The sequence below is a fragment of the Salvia splendens genome, chromosome 19, assembly GCF_004379255.2.
Source record: "Salvia splendens isolate huo1 chromosome 19, SspV2, whole genome shotgun sequence".
Classification (NCBI taxonomy): Eukaryota; Viridiplantae; Streptophyta; class Magnoliopsida; order Lamiales; family Lamiaceae; genus Salvia; species Salvia splendens.
Genome location: NC_056050.1, coordinates 3,751,891 through 3,773,774, shown reverse-complemented (window position 1 = coordinate 3,773,774; position 21,884 = coordinate 3,751,891). Strand labels below are relative to the sequence as shown.

The 21,884-nt window shown below is 34.7% G+C and overlaps 2 protein-coding genes and 1 pseudogene across 3 annotated transcripts; all 3 read right to left on the bottom strand.

The window, feature by feature from the left end:
- Positions 1-311: 311 nt before the first annotated feature.
- On the bottom strand, positions 312-2,128 carry LOC121779854 (protein ROH1-like). The gene has a single exon (XM_042177310.1). It carries the CDS (start codon positions 1,651-1,653, stop codon positions 487-489), a length of 1,167 nt encoding a protein of 388 aa, XP_042033244.1. The 5' UTR covers positions 1,654-2,128; the 3' UTR covers positions 312-486.
- Positions 2,129-4,435: 2,307 nt separating this feature from the next.
- LOC121778863 lies at positions 4,436-11,029 on the bottom strand (annotated as a pseudogene).
- Positions 11,030-15,694: 4,665 nt separating this feature from the next.
- Positions 15,695-21,376, bottom strand: LOC121779907. Of its 2 annotated transcripts, XM_042177370.1 has the most exons (13): positions 21,113-21,371; positions 20,981-21,046; positions 20,692-20,757; positions 20,531-20,606; positions 20,013-20,090; positions 18,794-18,891; positions 17,905-17,978; positions 17,254-17,338; positions 16,984-17,141; positions 16,745-16,787; positions 16,429-16,494; positions 16,226-16,303; positions 15,695-16,105 (listed from the first exon to the last, which is right to left on the bottom strand). In XM_042177370.1, the coding sequence occupies exons 1-13, from the start codon at positions 21,215-21,217 to the stop codon at positions 16,013-16,015; spliced, it is 1,086 nt and encodes a 361-aa protein (XP_042033304.1). In that variant the 5' UTR covers positions 21,218-21,371; the 3' UTR covers positions 15,695-16,012. The 2 variants fall into 2 exon arrangements, with proteins under 2 accessions (XP_042033304.1, XP_042033303.1); XM_042177369.1 differs by having other exon boundaries at positions 20,981-21,376.
- Between the last annotated feature and the right edge of the window lie 508 nt (positions 21,377-21,884).

The following is a 21,884-nucleotide window of genomic DNA, read 5'->3' as shown; positions in this document are numbered from 1 at the left end:
ATTAATTGCAATTAAATGATACCCCTACTTAAAATTCCACTTGTTTTTTCTAAATTTTTGTGACAAAAATATCCTTGAACTTAAAATGGTGTGTTGTTGATAAGGCTCAATCATAATACCTTCTTTTATCCAATATAAAACATGAAAACGTGCAGGCAATTAAGATTCAATTATAGTTACCAGTAATTATCACAAAACCATGTGAAGTGAAGAGATTACTACTGTCTACTACATCTCTCTTTCAATGGAAATTTTTGGCATTACACCTCATTTCACAAGCATTCTTCACTTATGCCAAAGACACATGAATATGCAATATCAAAGTTCCCAAACTTAGCTATTTTCTCTGAGAATATACACAAAATGATTACAATGTGAAGCACAAATCCATTACACAAAATCAAAAACACAAGATGGCTCCAAACTACTATTACATAATCACATTTTCTCTAATACATACAAAGGAGATTGCCCTGCCCTCTCCGATCACTCGTGGGCGTTAGCTCGAGCGATGGAGTCGAGCCCCTCGGTCCTGCTCCTCACAATCCTTCGAAACGCCTCCCTCACGAGGCGCTCCAACGGGTCCAAACCTTCCTTGATCGCCCCGTATATTTTCCCGATCTCGTCCACCCTCTGCTTCACCTGATTCTCCCTCTCCTCATTCAACGGGAATCCAACGCTGTCCGTTAGCTCATTCATAAGCCTCACGCATTTCTCGATCTCGCGAATCTCCTTCATCAGCCCACACGTGTTCCTCCGGTCCCTCCTCTTCGACTCCTCCGTGATCCGCTCGTAGAGGGAGGCGATGGGGGCCGCCCACGCGAACTGCCTGGTCAAGAATTGCGCGGGCAGGCCCCGGTCCTGGCAGGGTATGGCCGCCACGAGCGCCCACATCGTGAAGAGGAGGACGTAGCTCATGGTGTAGACGGCGATATTGAGGCCGTTGGTGGCGGAGGTCTCGTTAGCTCGGGGCGGGGCGAGGTTGCTGCTGATCGCCTGCAGCTGCCTGGCCGCCGACCAGGTCCGGGAGACGCTCCAGGAGAGGGACCGGAAGCTAGCCATGGAGCGGGGCTGGTTGCTCTGGCGGCCGAAGGAGCGATTGCGGTGGGAGGAAACGGCGGTGGTGGAGTCTCTGTTGTCGTCGAGCATTGCGATGGTGAGATCGATTAAGGCCTTCTTAGCGCGGCGGAATTGGCCCTCGCCGATGCTGCGCTGGTTGTCGAGGGCGGAGAGGACGATCTCGAGCTGCTTCTGCCAGTGGCGGATCTGATCGATGCCGTCGCGGATGGCGTTGCAGACGTCGAGGGCTTTGACGCTGCGCTCGAAGAAATCGGCAATTTGCTTGTCGATTGGGGGTTTGGAGAGGCTGCTGCGGTGGTTGAACACGATGACTCTGAATTCTTCCTGGACGGAGAGGAATGCGTCGAGGAGCTTGCGGATCCATGGAATTGAGAGGAGCTCGTCGGAAGGCGCCGCAGCCACGTCGTGGAAGAGATCCGCCACGGTGCGCTGGAAGGCTTCCAGGTCGGAGTCGTGGCCGCCGTTGGATTCCTCCATCGAGTGGACCTGATCGCGGCGGCGGCTCAGGATGGAGAAACTGAAGGGGGATTGGGATGGGGATGACGATGATTCCTGGTAATCTGTTGATGGCATTTCTCGATTTCAAACAGATGTTAGGTTATTGAATTTCAAAATTGGGGGAAAATAAATATCTATCGAAATTCGAAATTGGGGGAAAATGAATAACTGCAAACAGTGACGAGCTATAGCATCAGGAACACGATTCTACCGCATAGAAAACAGAAAATTGCAGAAATTTATGAATCCAAATCCAAATTAGCCAGAAAAAAAAGGCAATATCAACAACGCAAATACGAAAATCGTCAAAAAAAAAGGAAGAAAGAACAGCTCGGATTAGACGAAAAAACTGCTTTTTCAAATAAGAAAACTCAGATTTAAATTTTTAATCCATAATAGCAGAGAAGCAGAGTAGAATTGAACTGATATCATTCCTGAGAGGGAGATTGGGGCGATTTGGATGGGGGAGAATATTCAGACATTCAAAAGTCTGTTTAAATAGTGGGTGAAGAAGTGATTATAAGAACATACTGTTGAGTGATTAGTGTTAATTAAATAGTGGGTGAAGAAGTGATTATTATAAATTCAAATAATATTGTAAACTGAAGTGGGCTGTGATTGGGCGGAACGAATGTTTTTTCCACGCTACAAAATGACGCGCCTTATCTTTGTTTGCTTTCTTTGCATATTCGTCCTTGGATTATTGATATTTCCACAACTGATTCATTCGGAAATGAAAATAATTTATTGCCGACAAATAATTGCTAATAATAAAATAAATGTAAATAAATACCTCCCGTATCCACAATTTAAACACTCTCTCCATTTCAAATAGATGTCATACTTAATAATGACACGGAATTTTATGAGTCATTGTTTTGTATGTTAAGTGAAAAAAAATAATACTCATATTTATAATAGTGTAAGGAATAATTTTTTAAAAAGAGAAAATGTGTCAGTTTTTGTGAGATAAACTATAAAGGAAAGTGAACATTTATTATGAGATTGAGAGAGTACTACTACTTTGACAACTTTTGTGCGTGTTTTGACTAATAGAAAGAAAGTGAGTGGAAAAGTCCGTGAAATGTGATCTTAGTAATATTTTTGTTTTATAATGTGTGCGACTGAAAAATACTCCCCTTGTCCGCGAATAGGAGTCTTGTTTTTTCATTTTGGGCCGTCCGCAAATAGGAATCCTGATTCATAATTACTATAAATGATAAAAAGACTCTACATCCCACCAACTCATTCCACTCACATATCATTTAAAACTAATATATACAAGTGAAGCTCATATTTCACTAACTTTCCTCCGCCCATTTTTCTTAATATTTGTTAAAACTCGTGCAAAAAATGAATGAAACTCTTATTCGCTGACTGAGGGAATAATGGTTTAAAATGACAATAATTGAAACCCCAAATGGATGTGATTGGGCGGAACCAATATTTTCTTCCACGGCAAAAATGACACGGCTTATTTTTATTTGCCTTTTTCACACTTTGGTCCTTGGATTATAGATATTTCCACAAATAGTGCTTAGAAGATCAACCCATATGATTATTTGAGTAATAGAATTATATTCATTTACTAAAAGTTACTAATTTTTTTAAAATATGCATGCAGCTGCAAAAGGCAATGGATTGACAATATGAGAAAAGCATGAGCGGTGGGCCCGCGGAATCCTAGAGCTTCGAGTAATTAATTTTATAAGATTAATAATAGTAAGTGTTACTTAAGACTTAAGACTTAAGAGTGATGAATTTGAGTTCCTAACTGAAATTTAAATTTATATTGTGGATAGAGGTGTAGCCAAATATTCAATTTTAAAGAAGAAAAAATATCCTATTTTCGTCTCTTGAAAGTAAAAACAATTTCTATTTTAAGCTATCTCTTAAAAATAAAAATTTCTAAATCATTTATTTTAGAAAGTGAATCCTACGATCCACTAACTCTATTTCCACTATTTTTTTCTCTTCATCTTTCTTGCTTTACTCATTTGTCTCTCCCCCTCTTTTACTTTACCAATACTTCTATCTTATTTTATCACTTGTGTATTAAAATCCGTACCGTTTCAAAAATTTCTATTTTTTAAAGACGGATATAGTATACTATAGTAAAAATGAACTTTGTACGTTTAAGACGGTCATATAGAAAGAAATTAAAAAATTTTAAAAAATAAAGAACGAAATAATAAATGAACATTTGCCCTTTAGCTCTTCAAGAGGGTCCGCTCTTGATTGCGGACAACCTATTGGACTAACGATTGCAACATCTAAGAAAAGTCGTCTAATTTTTCGGATTGGCAAATGACACGTGAACCGAAAAGATTCACGCTATGATTTATGTTGGGTAAGATTACCAACAAAGGTTCAATGATTATTATTCTCAATAAAGTACTCTTAAATATTATTACGCCTGAACACGGATTTTAAGAAATATAATAAAAATTAAGTTGAAAAAGTTAGTGGATAGTAGATCCTATTTTTATATATTAGTTTTATGATAAAATATGAGTTAGAATGAGTTAGTGAAATATAAGATCTACTACAAAAAATAAAAAGTGAATGTGACAAATTTTGTGGGACGGACGGAAATGAAAAAATATGACAAAATATAAGGGACGGATGGAGTATATTTTACTAGATGTTCGACATTAGTTATGCACTATTTTAAATTGTCAATAGATGAAGTTTTTTTTTGCAAACCAAGTATCATTTGGTTAGTAGTGGATATTCCCCACGTCGTCCACCTACTTAGCAAAATTTATTTATATTGTATTCATAGTTGGTCCTAATAATAATCTTAGTAGACAAAGATAGAGACAAATATATTTTGTATTTGACTATAAGAATATGATCAGTAGTTAATGCTAATAATATCTGAAATGTTTCACATATAATAACAATGACTAAAGTCTCAAAATGGTCCCTAACATTTGGTGTTTTTTTATTTTGGTCCAAAACATTATCTTTTGAATTATTCGGTCTCTCACATTTGAAATCAGACCACATTTAGTCCTAAATTGACGGAATGGTTAAAATTTGACGGAATGTGACAGTCAACGCTATTTTAATCAATTTTGACCAGATTAATATTTGTAAAAATTCGATTTTTTTTTTCATTTTGAAATAAATGCAAATTTTATATTGGCAATCCAGGTTAGGTCCGGTTGTGACATTGAAGATGGCAGCATATCGTTGGAAGTATCCAATCCGGTCCAAGACGGAGGCACTGGTCGGGACCCCACACTCGATCCATCCGTTGATGATGTTGGTCACTAGCCCAAAACCGGCTGTGCGGTTGGCCGCCAGATCCAGCTCAGAGGGGACGTAGCGTCCGACCATGACGTTGTGGCACGAGGGCTTCGGCTTCTGCTCCGTCATCCAAAACCAGAGGGCAGTTTTCCAGGAGATCACTGAGTTGTTGGAGACTATCTCTGGGAATCCCAAGGCTCTTCCGGCAGGTCCATAGTTGTAGTTCCACGATAGCTGGATCGGGCCTCGTCCTTGGTAAGACTTGCCGGGAGCGCAAGGCCACTGGGTGTTGGCCGGGTCGCAGTAAATGAACTGTGAAGACACCTCCTCTGATAAGTCGTATTCTAGGCCTAGGTTACAGGTCAGTATGATGTGCATAATTGAATTATATCTGCAAAATTAGTTGCTTAAGCGTGCAGGGTAAGCGTTCTAGCCAGTAGGCAGAGTTTCAGATACTTCAAGTAAAAAGGGCGTCAGGACGATCACGTACTGACCAGTATACATGCAAAAATGGCTCGAGATGGAGATGGAGGATAGCTGGGACTGATCAATCACAATTAAGGGCAAAGAAGTCATCTCACCGCAAGGTCTTACCCTAAAAATCAAGGGTAAGCCTCCCTATAAAAGGAAGCCACTTGGAGAGAGAAGAGATTCATCATCATCACTCTTAGGTAGAATTCTCTCGGAGTTCAGTCCTTCAGCCCAGTCCTGAATCTCGTTCCTCGCCACTGCCATGGTCACTTGAAGAATCTAGATGTTCCTGGAGTTCCAAATCGTCCGTTCTAGCCAGCAAGACCGTAGTTAGAGATTCCATTGCCCGGAGTGGCAAAACACTTTTATTCGCTTTCGTAGTTTAATTTACTTGCTTTCTTTACGTTGGATCTTTGTTGCTTTTAGATATTTCCTGCTTTTGAAGTACTTGTTGAAGATTCGAACGTGTTTATGCTATGAAGTTGATTTCCGTTCGTTATTTGTGTTGATTTCTTTTCCTTCCTATTCCGCCTAGTTAGCTTAGATCTAGTGTTTCTGGTTGTTTTCAGCGTGAAATTATTGGTCCTTGTTTCCGTCACAATTCCTTTAGTTAAACGTGGAACTGTTTGATCGTGAGTGAATCGCTGCATGTGAAGTCTAGTTTGAGTTCGTTTCGTTTTCCTGTTGACCAGTATGCGGAGTTGCAGTTTCTGTGTTTTGATTTCAGATTTGGTGTTCTTATTTGTGGATCTGTGTTCGCGAGTTAATAATCTGTGTTTCCGTGTTGAATCTGGAATTATTATCTGAATGTTGGATATGTTTGTTAAAGAAGATGATGTCCATGTCAATAGTTGGGGACCACTTTTGCTTTTTAGATGTTTTTGCCTTTTGTCCTTCACCTTTAGTTTGTACCCTACAGATCTGTCAGCCTAGTCACCATAACCACCACTACCCTCTGAATATTCTGTCTAGTCCAAAATAGAAACCCGTACCTTCTAAATATTTTCTGTTACAAAAATGTCTCCCCCTTTCCACGTACACAGCTGCACCTCTACACTTCTTTCCCCATTCTAGTCGGTAGGAGATTACCTTTAAGTTCTTGCCTAGGTAGAGACTCAACCCGAGCGAGGTAGCTAACCAAACCATCCAGAATATCACCACAATAGTTTTAACGCACCATCTCTGTGGGATTCGACCCTTACCACCACTATACTGATCAGTAGGAGTGGGTTGAGGAATCTTTGAAACCAGGGTCTAGGCTTAGTTAGACTATGTTTATCGGGTGGGGTTGGTCGACCTCCACCTCACCCCACATTAAAAAAAAAAATTAAATTGAAATCAATCTCCCTCCCAGATGCCAACCGCGGTCGCCCAACACCCAAACACCAACCGCCTGGTCTCAATTCCATCATCCAATGAGATTGTGCCAAATGGCACAATCTCATTGGTTGATATATATATTTTTTTAAATTAATATATCTTTAATATAAAATATTATAAAATTATAAAAAATATATCAAAATTCATAATTTTTCTTCCTCTATAAATAGAGACCACATTTGGTATAGTTTTGCATAAAAAAAATATCATCTTTTCTCCTCCTATAATCCTTCTTGTTTGATAAAATTTCATATTTTTTAGTTTACTTTGTTGCTAACTATGGAGGATGATGAGAATAATATATTCTCCAATTCCCCAAATTTCTATCCGTCCCAAAACTACAACCCTTCCCAAAATTTTAATCATTCTCAAGATTATATTCCTAGTTTTGATGATTTTCCAAATTCTGATCAATTCCAAAGTTCATTTCAAAACCAACATTCAAGCCAAAACATATCACCAACCAACTTGAGTGCTTCAAACACTCCACATGATTGGAGTGAGCAAGAAGATATGGCATTAATGTCTGCTTGGTGTTTCGTGAGTAGGGATGCAGTTGTTGGCACCAACCAAACTAATGCCCATCTATGGCAAAATGTTCTTGATCAATATGAGGAAACAAGAAAAGAAAATCCGGGAATGGGCCAACAAAGAAGTTCGGAGTCATTGAGACAACGCTACAAACGACTCAACACAAATGTCACAAAGTGGGTTGGTGCATACAAAAAAGCACATGATCGAGCTACGAGTGGCCAGTCTAATGATGACATTGAGAAAACCGCTCAACAAACTGTATTGTTTTTATAATTTTTAGTTTGTCATTTATTACGTTTTTCTATAAATTTACAATAATAAGTATTTCATATATTAATAATATTATTAAAAAATAATATAAAAATAAATATATATAGTGTGGTTGGGTGGTCATTGATAAACCATGAAAATGTGGGTGGTTGGGTTGGATGGATATTGATGATGTGGAAGATGATGTGGAAGAGATAGAAATGAATTAAATATTGAAAAGGTGGCTGGTTGGGTTGAGTTAGTTGGTTGCTGATAAACTTAGTCTTAGGATCTCTATCCTGACCAGTAGGATAAATCCTTGCTTGAACGACACCTACGCATCCTGAGACCTTTCATCCTCCTTGAAGCAGAGCCCCCAAGAGTAGGGGCCTTCGGGGGCAGTGGCTCACCCGCCGGTGGTCTCGTGGGAGATCTGAGCTAGAAATACGGCCACCTCGCGCCTCCGCATGGAGAGGCTGCCTGTGCGGCCGAATCTTGGGAAGCATCTAGTGGCTTGAATGAGTCGTAGGTGTAGAAATCTTTGGCCGGGCAGGCACCGTCGTCTTTGTGCAGGAATATGGAATTGAAGAGCTGTCGGCTCACCACCGGCGACCCCAAGGCGAAGCTGAATACCAACCACCCCAAATTTGCATTTATTAGAAAAAGAAAAAAAATCGAATTTTTATAAATATTAATCTGGTCAAAATTGATTAAAATAGCGTTGACTGTTATATTCCGTCAAATTTTAACCATTCCGTCAATTTAGGACTAAATGTGGTCCGATTTCAAATGTGAGGGACCGAATAATTCAAAAGATAATGTTTTGAACCAAAATAAAAAAAACACCAAATGTTAGGGACCATTTTGGGACTTTAGTCTAATACAATATATTTTAATACGAAAAAGCTTTCTCATTAAATTAAAGAAAAAAACAAATCCAACGTCATTACACATATCACTATCCTAATCCTAATACTCCATAAACAATGGCTAAACAGTTGGAACATATATAAGACAATAATAAAAATATTCTGCATTGTCACTACACTACACATAAGCACGATTAATGTTTATCATATTAATATTTTGCATTTCATATCATCATGACTCGACAACATAGTTGACAAAACGAAAAGATCCCAACGAATCATTTAATTAGAGTCATTAGACCGCATGATCTACAAAAAAATACGACTATATTATAGAATGTATAAAATTATTTGATTTGGGAGAACAACTATTATCTAAAAAGATTTAACTAGATGTGGTGATTAAAAAAATTAAATGTTCATTTGAAAACAAAAACAATATTCGAAATGCATTTATCGGTGTCAGATACTCCATCCGTTCCACAAGAATATGCATTCTTTCCCCTTTAGTACGTCCCACAAAAATATGCATTTTCTAATTTTGAAAATTTTTCTCTCTCTAATGAGTGAGACTCATTCTCCCCTAACAATGCTTAAATTACTTTTTCTCTTTATCTCTATCTTATTTTACTAATTTTGCATTAACACTTATGCCGAACTCAAAGTGCATATTTCTTTCCGGACGCGAGGGAGATATCTGATTTGTTTGAAAAATCGACAACTTTATTAGATTTGTTAATTGGAATTAGGTTTTCCTGATTTTTCATTTTTTTAAAAACTCTTTGTACAACTAATATAATAGGCCATTATTGTTAATGTGTTATATACTATGTATATTCACTGAAATTCGATGTTTTCGTTCTGTTCAGTTGAGAAAACACTAAATTATTTAAAGGTCGAATTTTTATTTTATTTTTGTCAAAACATTAATTGAAAAACGTTCTAATTGGAATTATTGAGAGAGGTGCATACGTGGAGCAAGGATGAGGTGGATTTTAGTTGGAGCATAACGTGTGGGCTTATTCCCACTGGCACTGACGAAGTCCTACTAAAAAACAAACACTCTAATTAATTACTAATTCTATTCTTGAAAATCACTAATTATTTCACGTTACAACCCCTTTTAAAAATAAAAAATATTTTTACTGTCCTTTTAGAGACACGAACTTGGTGATTTTGTTTATTTAAATATATAAATACATTAATTCTTGGTGGCGTGGAACTCTCCACAATAAAATAATGTTCATTTATCGCGTTAATATGGTCAAAGGAGTTTATATTAGGTTGGCCCAAATGATTTAATAATCGAAGGTGTAGCTACCGTTAATTAATTACTCCATCCGTCCACAAAAATATACATTATTTCTTTTTTAGCCCGTCTCACAAGAATATGCACTTTTCAATTTGAAAATTCACTTCTCTCTATTGAGGTGAGACTCATTCTCCACTGACAATATTTTAATTATTTTTTCTTTCTATCTCTTCTACCTTTTCAATTGTGCATTAAAACTCGTATATAATCCAAAATGTATATTTTTATGGGACGGATGGATTATTATTATTATTATTATATCGAGAGGTAAAGATGCCATCAATTAATAGTACGTTGATACACATAACTAAGCGTCATTATTGTCGTATGCAAAGACATGGAATGATATCATCTTTTCTCCGCACGCGTTGAATTTCGCTTACCCTTTCTAATTGGAAATATACTTAAATTATTGACAAATTTGACAATAGTTTTTTTGACATGTTTCGTCCTACATTACTTGAGGCGTTTCTTTTCGACACGAGATTTAAGAAAATTGTGTTTAATGAGTTAAATAAAGTAAAATAAAGTTAAAAAAAGAATAAAGTAAGAGAGATGAGAGAGGATAAAGTAAAAAAAATAAAAATAAAGTAAGTATGATTAGATATTTTGTTTTTTAGCCAAAAAAGATAAATGACTCAAGTAACTTGGGACAACCCAAAATAGAATACGACTCAAGTAACTTGGGACAGACGGAGTATGATTAATTATACTCCCTCCGTCCACGAAAAATAGACCACATTCTAAATGACACGGATTTTAACGTGGAATTGATAAAGTAAGAGAGAAGGAAAAAAAGTAAGAGAAAAGTAATACTAGTGAAATATGAGGTTCATATTATTTGTAGTGTTTAATTGTGTTAGGTAGCAAATGTGAGGTCATTTTTTCAAATTTGGTCTATTTTTTGTGGATAAATAAATATGACAAATGTGGTCTATTTTTCATGGACGGATGAAGTATTCCTTCTTTATTACTATCCCCGTCCTACAATAGAAGTCACATTTAGTGTGGGCACGGATTTTAAGAAATATGAAAAATAGTGGATTGGAAAGTTAGTGGAATATGATACCCACTTTTTTATATTAGTTTTATAATAAAATGTAAGTGAAGTGGTTTGTAGAATATGGGTCCTACTTGATAAAAGTGAAATATGACTCTTATTGTTGGATGAACCAAAATGATAAAATGTGACTCTTATTGTGGGACGGAAATAGTACTCAGAATCTAGTTATTTCTTGAACGGAGAAAGAAACTTTTTACCATCTAAATTGTGCTTCTTATCATAGTAACACAATCCATGACTTCTTGGATGAAAGAAAACAGAAAGTGATTATTACCTCCTAAACTGGGATTCATCGTTAACAAATTTGAGACTTGACATTGATTTATTTTTTATTCTATTTACAAATTTAAGGCGCATTTGGATGCACTCTAATAAAGCTACATGCAAGTCACACTGAGGCCAATCAGACCAGACCAGATTCGAACTTGATAACGATTTGATCCAATTTGATTTGATTTGATTTTGTAAACAATAACTTTTTTACTAATCAATGACTTTTTTATGCAAACTCATGACTCGTGTAGTAAAGTAAACTCATAACTTTTTGGTGTATTAGTTTAATATTGTAATTGCACCAAAGTAAGCATTATATTTCCCAAATTCTAATAGTAAGACTTTTACATAAGGAGTAATTCTTTAATCTCGCGCGAAGTCATGTAACAGTATATTTCTGATTCACGATTCTTTCATTCTTTGTTATCCCTTCGTTCTAATGAAGATGATATTTTCCTTGAGTGGCATGGATCTAAAGTGGAGAGAGTAAAACAAAATAAGAGTAGGGAATAAAATAGAGATAAATATATTTTTATTTTTAATAATGACTCATCCTGATTATGACAAATCAAAAAGAAAAGTTGGTCATTTTCAGTACGACAGAGAGTACATCGTATTAACTTTGCAAATTTGGATTAATTGTATATCGAAGGGTATTTAATTAAAATTAACTAATTATTTATAGTATAATTAAAATTATGGCTTATTTTTATTTCTATTATAGAAAATGGCTGGTTTTAAAATTGCCTCTAGGATAAACTAGATTTAATCCATTTAAAATAATAAAAAATAATAAAAAATTGAAATATTTGTGGCGGTCGCACTATCATGCTATGAACTGGTAGGCCTTTCATTTCCTCAATCTATACAAATGAAGAATATAAATTATGTAATTTTCCCAATGATACCTTTTCTTTAAATGCTGTTGTAGTAGTAGTTTTTTCTTTATCTTAATGGGCCCTCAAAATTTTATATTTATAACAATGGTGAGGCTGAAGGGGTGTGGGGTAGGGCTGAAGGGGTGTGGGGTAGGTTAGATGTTAATATGGAAACATCATATAATAAACAAACATTATCCACAAATTCTTGGCAACTAACTATGTGGCCTAGAAATAATATTTAATTGGCATTTGTTAAATAAAATTTCCTGGACCACAATTAATATTTGATCATGAAACGTGACCAACCAAAAGCCTAAGAACTGGGTCTCACCCATAAACAATTACGTTTACTTGGTCCAATCTTTTAATCCACAAGAATTATTTATTTTGAACGAAAAATTATCTAGAGGTGAGATATTGAAATCGACACTTTTTTAGAGTATATTATAAAGTTTTGCTACTTGAGTGTCTTGAAAGGAGAAGTAAAACAAGATCACTTTTTTCTAAGAAGAGAAAACTTTCATTAATGATTCAACAAGAAAATCATTAAAATCACAAGCAAATTTATCTTGGCTACAAATGCATTTCTCATAATTGATGAACAAAATGGATAAAATTGGTCAGATAACCTGTTTGCTTTAATCAACTTTTGTCAATATTATCATTAATAACCTATACTAAATGTTATACTCCTACTAGTAATTTTTTTATTAGATAAAAGGCTCTGAAAATATTGAAAAATAGTGAGCAATAAAGTACAAAGTTCAATTCAACTAAAACGAATTTTAAAAGAATATTAAAAACCAAGAAAGAAGGGAAACAATGACGAAACCAAAAGACGAGAGCAATCCCAACACCACATAAAAAAGGACAATAAAATCAAGCTACGCATCTTAAGTGAGTATCATTTATGAGCTTTGCTCACGTTTAGTCTATGTTAGCATTATTTATTTTATGTTATATAAATATTTTTATTCTATTACCTCAAATATAACTATATTATTGATATTCATTTTATGTGAATTAACAATAAAATTTTAAAATAACTAATCAACTTTTGATTTTTTAATTTGTAAAATTAATTAAGTGTATAATTATTTTTATAGTATTTAAATCAAACTAAAATAAATTAAAACAAGTGATGACAAATAATATAGATTAAATGAGAGTAGTGCTTACAAATAAATCGCTTCAGAATTCTCATAAACGTGTGTGTTTAGCACTTTCCCACACATATGGGGGAGATTAGCATTGTAATTTCCCATTGGGTGTAAGAATTTTCTTGTTTTTGGTGTGAACACAAAATATATATACCTTGAAACTACAGAATAAATAACAAAAAGCAGAAGTGTTGCATTATTTATTCCCTTTTATAAAGAATAGATAACAAAAAGCAGAAGTGTTGCATTATTTATTCCCCTTTATATACTCCTATTAGCATGTAGAAATAGATTGTACTTGGTGTGCGTGAGTTGGTCGCGGTAGAGAAGTTAATGTCTGAGGCCAAAGGTCTCAGGTTCGAGTCCTCCGTGGACTTCACATATTCACGTTAAAATAGAACACTGCAACTCGTTTAATTAATTTGTTTTAGTCAATTCATATATATCACTTGCATTGCCAATTCAAAAAGAGTATTAGTTAAAATGTAATACTAGTATATAATTATATTTAAATATTAAAATATGTAAAAATAGATAAGCACTTTCGATAGAGAATGCACTTCCTGTATCTAGTGTGAACACATTCTTTCTCATTTAGTATTTTTTTTTGTTAAAATAAAACATTGCAACTCGTTTGATTAATTTGTTTTAGTCAATTCATATACATCACTAGTATTGCCAATTCAAAAATATAATTTATAAGCACTATTGAACTTGTTTCTCGTGTTCATAATATAGTCAATTCATATACTATATCACTTGTTTTAGTATTTGAATATTAAAATATGTAAAAATAGATAAGCACTATTGAACTTGTTGTGTAACATTCAATGCTGCCTTTGCAATGGAATGAACTTCCATTGCATAAGGAGAGCATGCACATCGGTGCTCTAGCAAGAGCAGGTCAACGGCAAGAGCACGAGTTGCGACGTGGCATGCTCTAATTGGCCGTTGGTTTATCATTTATTTATTTATTTATTTTTAATTTGGTAAAATATGAAAAATTCAGATTTAATAAAAAAAAATATTTTCACACTTCCCAATAAAATATATCATTTTTTCCATATTTTTAATTTATTTTTTCATTATTTTTATCCCAAAATTCACACTTTCATCTATAAATACCTCCATTTCAACACAAAAAATCACATTACACAAAACAACTCTCTCAACTTCAATTTTTAGGATTTTAATTATGTAATTTTTAATTTTTAGGATTTTAATTATATAACTTTTAATTTTTAAAATTTTAATTATGTAATTTTTAAATTTTTAGTAATTTGTAATAGTATTTCGGGTATTTTTAATGCATTTTAATATTGTGAAAATGTTTTTAGTAATTGAAGTATTTAAATTAAATAATAGAATGGTGAGACCTTTGAGTATGCTCTTGCGGAAGAGCATGGATGTGGGTGTTGTGCTCTTGCGGAAGAATAGAGAGTAAAAGTAGGTCCGAGCCCACTTCCATACTCTTTCCAAAGAACATGGATGTGGATGTTCTTAACCGCTATCATAATTTGAGGCTATGATATATGTTACGATGAGTTAATTATCAAATAAGTTTCGAATATTTTTAATTAACTATACAAAAAGGAAATATGTCATTTTCAAAATTATTCATTGTCAAAAGAAAACAATGACGTTTTACACTCTACAAATTTGTTAATTTACTTTTTGGAAATGTTTATTTCATTATTTTATGAACTCATCCGAACTGGTCAATCTAGCAAAACAACTAACGAATTCTTTGATTCGGTCATGGATTGAAACATCTAAAACTCCACTTCATAAATTGACTAAAGTAATTATCAAATAATACTACTATGTTTTTATTCTCTTTTCTTAATGTGATGTTCTTCGTTTTCCTTTTCTTTTGTAGGATTCGAATCTTCAACTTATTAACTAAATGGAAAATATCTTACTACTAACTAAATGGAGTAGCATTTTATTATCAAAATTAAAATTTAAACTATATTTTTTAAAAATCTAAGTATAAGAATTGTGGATGACAATATTCACATGGTCAATTTAGAATAGAATAAAGGTCAAAATTGGTCCTAAACATATTACCAAAATATGAAATTGGTCCAAAATATTTAATTTTTGAAAATCAGATCCATAACAAACAAAATCGTTGTCGATCCGGTCCTTATTTTATGGTTCCGTCAATTTCTGACGGTCAACCGTGAATTAGCGATTTTTTCTAATTATTTTACTAAATAAATTGTTTTTCTGATTTTAAATTGTAATAAAATATCTTTCTTCCTATTCCTATTCCAAAACCAGAAACCAATCGTCCCCAACATTTTACAATTCTTGAACTTTTATACTTACCAATTTTTGGATTTTTATTTTGCATTTTTGTTATTTCAGAAATAAAAAAAATTATAAATTAGCTACGGTAATTAAAATCGGCTAATCTAGTAAAAAAATCACTAATTCATGGTTGATCATGAAATTGACGGAACCGTAAAAAAAGGACCGAATCGAAAATGATTTTGTTTGTTATGGACCCGATTTTCAAAAAAGTGAATGTTTTGGACCAACTTCGTATTTTAACTATATGTTTAGGACCAATTTTGACATTTATTCTTTATAATATTCGAAATATGACAATGTTCCAGATTATTTTTTATTTTCTCATCACTTAATCTCCGAAGTACCATTTATTTAAACCTTACAACAAAAAAACATTTCGATTAACTTGCGAAGGAGGGAGTGTTTCACACGACAAATATCGTTTTATGGGAAGCGGGAATCTTGATTAGGGAATCCAAATACTACTAACTAGACATTCAGAAATACAAAAATGTCTTTAAATTCAGACATTTGGGTGATCTTGACTCATCAGAATCCTTAAACGTTTGTGTTAGGTAAAAGTCACAAAACTATGACAAACTTCCCCCACTCTTCCATGGCCGACACTACTCTTAACTCAGACGACGATACATGATTCGCGATTCAGGCTGATAATTTTCCAGCTGCGCTCAGACATGCATTTCAACGTTCTTCTCAGACGCATCAGCAACAAATATGCTCCCCGAGTCGCACCATCCAGCCAAAATATCCCTATCGGAACACTGCACGGGGTGACAATGAAATATGTATTACAAATTTACAAGAAGTGCAAATAACCATACTTGCCATTTGATATTACTCAACAAAATTGTATGCCTTATTTGATGAAGATAGAAATGAACCTTGCTAAATCCAAGCCAGTTTGAGTCCCCTCTAAATGAAAATGCCTTCTCACTTTCTCTCCATTGTCCACACATAATCTGCAAATATTAAGACTTAAGTTATTGAAAAATAATTGGAGTGGCAAGAAATTTTAATGTAATTTAATAACTGAAAACAAACAAGAGCACACACATTGCTAAAAAAATTTGGCGAAGGCATTTACCTCATAATCAACTCCTTGTACATATAGATAATTCGGATCAACAGAAGAAAAACAAAGTCCGGTTATCTGCAGACAACAAGTAATGTTAAAGAAGAATCCAAGCTGAGTATTTGAGCAAAGTAAGTGCTACACATTCAATCACATGATACAAATCTTTCTGCTCCACACCATGCCACCGAAGAAGCACATGATAATTGTTTTTACAAAAGATGGATTCGAGAGATTAAAAAATCTGGCGATCTTGGCCAGGTTACCGATACTCTGGGTACATAACTACTCTGCCGATTTGACTATGAATAATTGCATCACAACTTACCTCATATTTTGAACAGTTCAGCCATCTAGATGTTGCACACCATCTGCAATAATACAGAGTTTGGCAAAATTAGTTCTATCATAATCCATAATGTCTCTCAAAAGCTTGTAGTATTAAAATTCATTCCTCATCAGAAATGATGAGGAATAAGTTTTCTATCTTAGGGTAACTACATAAGCCTTCCAAATGCACTTTATGGTACAAGTGTGCGTAAAAATAGAAGCCTTCAAAGTTCTAACCTGCGTGGATCATAGACAGTCACAGTGCGGTCTTCACCACCAACAGCGATATTACCAGATGAAGATATACTGACTGTATATAACATGTTTCCAACAGATCCCATGATTCTTTGCACACAGCCCCCATTTTCTTTCACTCGTAAATCCCATACACTTAGCTGCAGCAGTTCAAATAAGATTGAAACAATATGTCATCATAGGATAACAGGAACTTCATTCATTTCATAGCTAGTTAAACCCGTTCTACATGGAAAACCTTAAAATAAGTACCTGGGAACCTTCTGTGGTGGCTAACATTGAACCTCCACTCTCCTTAAAACTGTCCATGAAAATTAGTGAGGTTGGGAACCCCAATCTGCAACATGACTATTATATAAGTGACAAATAAAACAAATATTTAATTTCATACCTGAAATGTTAACAGAAAATTCAGCGGCAAAAGCAGATGAATGTAGCAAAATCTAGAAAAACAATGGACCTAAAGTGTAATGATGTTGCTCTAATATGTTTAAATCCTTTCTAATCTTTGATAATCATAGCTAAAGAATGACCACAGTTGATCCAAATTCTGGAAAAAATCTGGATCTTGAAACACATTTGCTATTTTAAGAATAGTTCCACCTCGAAAGTCAAAAAATGACACCTCCATGAAGTTTTCTTTCGATTTCCTCGACATTGGTACAAACTTTGTAGAAGGTAACAACTATGCAGTTTTTTTCTGCTGCACGATTACAGTTTGAAATTTTAGATAGGATTCTTTACAGTAAATTGCAATATAGCATAACATCCAGAATATTGTTTATTTCTTGATTACCTATCAATATTTATAGGGACACCATTTCACTAAAATACTATAAATTCTGAAAAGATAAGGGGAGCAACAAAATAAATGAAAAATAAAAATGGAAATGAGTTACTCACGTACGTAAAGTGCGAAGGTGAATATCGTGATCATAAACATCAATGCTCTTGCAAAAGCTGCGGGCAGTAGCTGCCTGAAACAATATAGGTAAAGTTAATTAGACAGTCCAAAGAAGATTATACAACAATATTCCTAGTAAGTTCAAAGACAAGCACTCTGAAAATATCATAAAAAGCACTGAACCCCAACAGTGACTGTCCAAAAGAAAGGGGAGGGGGAGAAAAAAGAATAAGCAGACCAATTTATGCTGTTTTATTTGCAGCAAGATGCATAATGTTATAGAATTTAAGTATCCCACATCGGTTATGAGACCTAGTCTGGCTTCATCACTTGTACTATAAATATGTGCTTTATGAAAGTAATGAAAAATACTTATATCTACCTACTATTTCTCTCTACTATGTGTATATACTTCTCCGAATCTCCGCAAATGTCTATGTTTTATTGTTCTACATATAACAAGCCTAACAAAGACCTGGAAATATAAATGTGCCACCCAACTCTGAAAATCTATATGCTCAAAAGGAATCATTTAGGTTTATCAGCACCAGCACGATACTTGTTTATCAATTTTGAACCTGCCAGTATGGGGTGCACCCAAATGGCCTTAGATTCTCATGTCTACAGCATGTATTTTTACCTTTAGTGGTAAATTAGTACTTACAGGACAAGTGTACTTTAAGGTTACAGGTGTCAAGAAATCAATACTCTACTAACAAGCAATATCTCATTTTAACCAAGACATCAGTTGAGAAAAGAATTTGAATGGTTGAGACACACAAAAGTACACCTTTCTGAAGGAAGAAAAGCTTCAATATCAGCAAGAGGCCAAGTGCAGATATAACTATACTGAGAACTTGATAGCGATACGATTGAAGAAATTATTACCATAGACAATTGACTTGGATTAAAGCAAAGGCCTGCCCAACTTCCTTCTCCAACACCACAATCTCGGGGAGATACTGAATATGTAGACCCGTCTATATCTGGACCAATATGTCTATATTAGTAAGTCCCAGCTGAAAATTTCCTGGATGCAATATTATGCCCCTAACTTTACCTGGCAGTGGAAAAATATCGATTTCAGTTAAGTGGAATTTTAGCATATCTTAGTTAAAACATGAAGTAACTAATAGGCTTAGCAGCCCTCCGTTGAGAAAAGTTCAAGGGAATTTAAATTATTACAACTCTGTGCTTCAAAAGGAATTATACAGTATGATCAGGAAATGATGAGCTCTTGAAACTACTATTGACTATCAACTTTATTGCTGTTGATGCGTTGAGCTTGGGCATGAAACTACTCGATTTGTTAGCATATGAAAAATCTCGATATGTAAACTAACTTGAAAATATAAAATTATTAAACTGGTAAAGCTTATTCTTTTTCCCTATAATTAGTAATAATTGTAATAAATGCCTAATTAACTTTATTTTTAACATAAAGTGACTTATGTCAGTAGAATATTGCTCCCTCCGTCACATGATGAAAGCATAAACATACAAATGGGGTACAGTTTTTAAGGAATCTAGAGTTGTTTGTATTGTGAATAGTGAATAGAGAAAGGGTATCATATGTATTGTGATTAATAGTGAAGAAAGGGGTTCCACTTTAAGGGTATTTTTATGTAAAGTAACTGTACACAAATCGTGATAGTAATGGCATTATTATAGCAATTTGTGGTAGGTAGTGTACGAAAAAGAATTGAAATTGTTCATGTTTTATTGGATGGACGATAAAGGAAATCGTTTGTGTTTTGATGGGATTGAGGGAGAATAATTTCTTAGAATTTGTAATTTATATATTTTAAATGATTCATGTTTAAGTTTAGAGAGCCCATTTAAGCTCATTAAGGCTCATTCATGGCTGTTAATTGTTAATAAATAAAGCTCAAGCTCGTGCTTATCACTACTTGGCCGGGCTCGACTCGGTTATACCTCAGCTTTACCATAATTTCATATTGACCAGGTTTCTCTACTATAATCAACAAGAGTACATAAGAGAAGGAAAACAGTGCATTATACCGTGTTCACATAAAAAATTATATACAGAACCAGTAAACAATGGTGGAAAAAAAGTTACTTTAGAAAAAGTATTATGGATTGTGACCTGTATTGCAAGCATCCAGTTGAGAAACAATAAGGTCACCATGAGAGTCTACACTTCCCAAGAGTGAGCAGCCCTTATCTGAAAGCATGGAAACATTACACTAAGTCACTAACAAAACCTACAGATGCAGCATTGCCTCCAAAAACTATTTCCAGGAATTGCACCTTGTATACATCAATTAAGTATGACTTATGAGCAAAGAAACGTACGCCAAACTATAGTCCGCTCAAATTATCGGTAGAAATCAAGTTGGAGGTAGTACATACTATGAATTGTAGGTTTCATGTTTTTCAGACAGTATTCAATATTTTAAAAGAGTTTATGTTATGCATAAATCATAGAGTAATTGGCAATTAGGCATTCCAAACATGCATGTAAAGTTTCTTTTGAATGTAAAGAGAAATTGTTATGTTTAGCACAAGTTTTAAAACAGTAACTAGAACTGAAAAGGGAGAAAAGTGTTACAAGAACCAAATAAAAAACAACACAAGTAAGCATAGAGGAAAAAAAGTCCTCACTTTCCGTTTCAGCAAGCGCAATACTCTGGATTTCTGACCTATGAGGACATCGATCCACCACGAATGACTCCAATACCTTGAGCAACATCACTTTTAATCAGCTCAATCAAAATTTTTTATTACTATAACACATTTTCTCATTGATCCCTCACAAGAAGTACCTCAGTTCGTTCCGGGATTAGGAGATTCTGCTTTCCTTGACCAACAACTGAATCCTCCAATGCAATCTACCATACATGAAAGATATGCAAACACCACAAACTCATTCCAATTATATTACCATATGCAAGCCTTCATAACATATTCACATAAACATATCCATTTTTTATTTAATTAATGAAAAAAAAGGAAGTCAGTGGTGTAGATAATATTTAGGGCACGAGAAAATAAGCGTTTGGTCTCTAATTTTTGGGGGAAACACAAAATTAGATAGAGAGTTGATGAATTAACCCGGAGTTTGTAAATGTGGGAGCCGGAAGCGATATAAACAGAGCAAGATGAGGCGTCGCCATTGGCCTGCAACAACAACAACAACAAATGTAAATGTATGAGGAGAATGATTGCAGTGAGAGAAGGAGATACATGGAGGGCAAGACGGGTGGGCTGGAGGCTAGCTGGAGAAGGGTGAGGGATAAGGGATTCAGAAACCACTGCTTTATTCAGCCTCTTTGGTTCCAACATACTCATTTGTCTACTCAATTTCACCGCGCGCTGCGTCGGCGAAGGTAGCGGCGCCACCACTGAATTCCGATTTACTATTTTCTCTTTTTCTTATTTATTCATAAAATCGACCTGACCTTGATGGAATTACATTTTTTTCATTGACACCTGCTAATATTAGTTAATTACAGAGTTAATCCCAAAATTTGTATTTTTTTATAAATGAATCCAAATTTGCAAATAGTATTAAAGTCTTTAGGTTATTCAAAAATTTCACATCCACTCCGACAATCCAGAATAGCAACTAAGACGATAGATTTTTTTCAATTAATTTATGTTCCGAGCAGTGTGTAGATATCAAAACTCAACCTCATTTTGCTACACAATCACAACATGTGCGATGGTGTGGTTTGCACGTGTTGTGAGATTGTCTTAATGCTAGGAGAACATGAGAAGGAATGTTGCATTATGGAGGGGATGATGATTTCTTTGATAGTTTATTGATTTGACTGATTAGGTCACTCTGAATATTAGAGCATCTTCAGTGGGCGGACATCCCACTAGGACATCCACTAGGACATCCCAAAAACACCTCCTGCCACGTCACTAGGACTTCCCATCCAACTACCACGTCACTAGGACATCCCCTCCTATGTCCGCCCTTCCCACTAGGACATCCCGCAATAAAAAAAAT

What these genes read in the sequence shown, in the direction of transcription:
- LOC121779854 (XM_042177310.1), bottom strand. Translation starts at nt 1,653, where the DNA reads ATGCCATCAACAGATTACCAGGAATCATCGTCATCCCCATCCCAATCC.
- LOC121779907 (XM_042177369.1), bottom strand. Translation starts at nt 21,217, where the DNA reads ATGAGTATGTTGGAACCAAAGAGGCTGAATAAAGCAGTGGTTTCTGAA. An exon ending in CACCTTCGCACTTTACGTAC is followed by an intron (nt 17,339 to 17,904) that starts GTGAGTAACTCA and finishes GTCATGTTGCAG; the next exon opens with ATTGGGGTTCCCAACCTCAC. An exon ending in ACTGGCTTGGATTTAGCAAG is followed by an intron (nt 16,106 to 16,225) that starts GTTCATTTCTAT and finishes CACCCCGTGCAG; the next exon opens with TGTTCCGATAGGGATATTTT.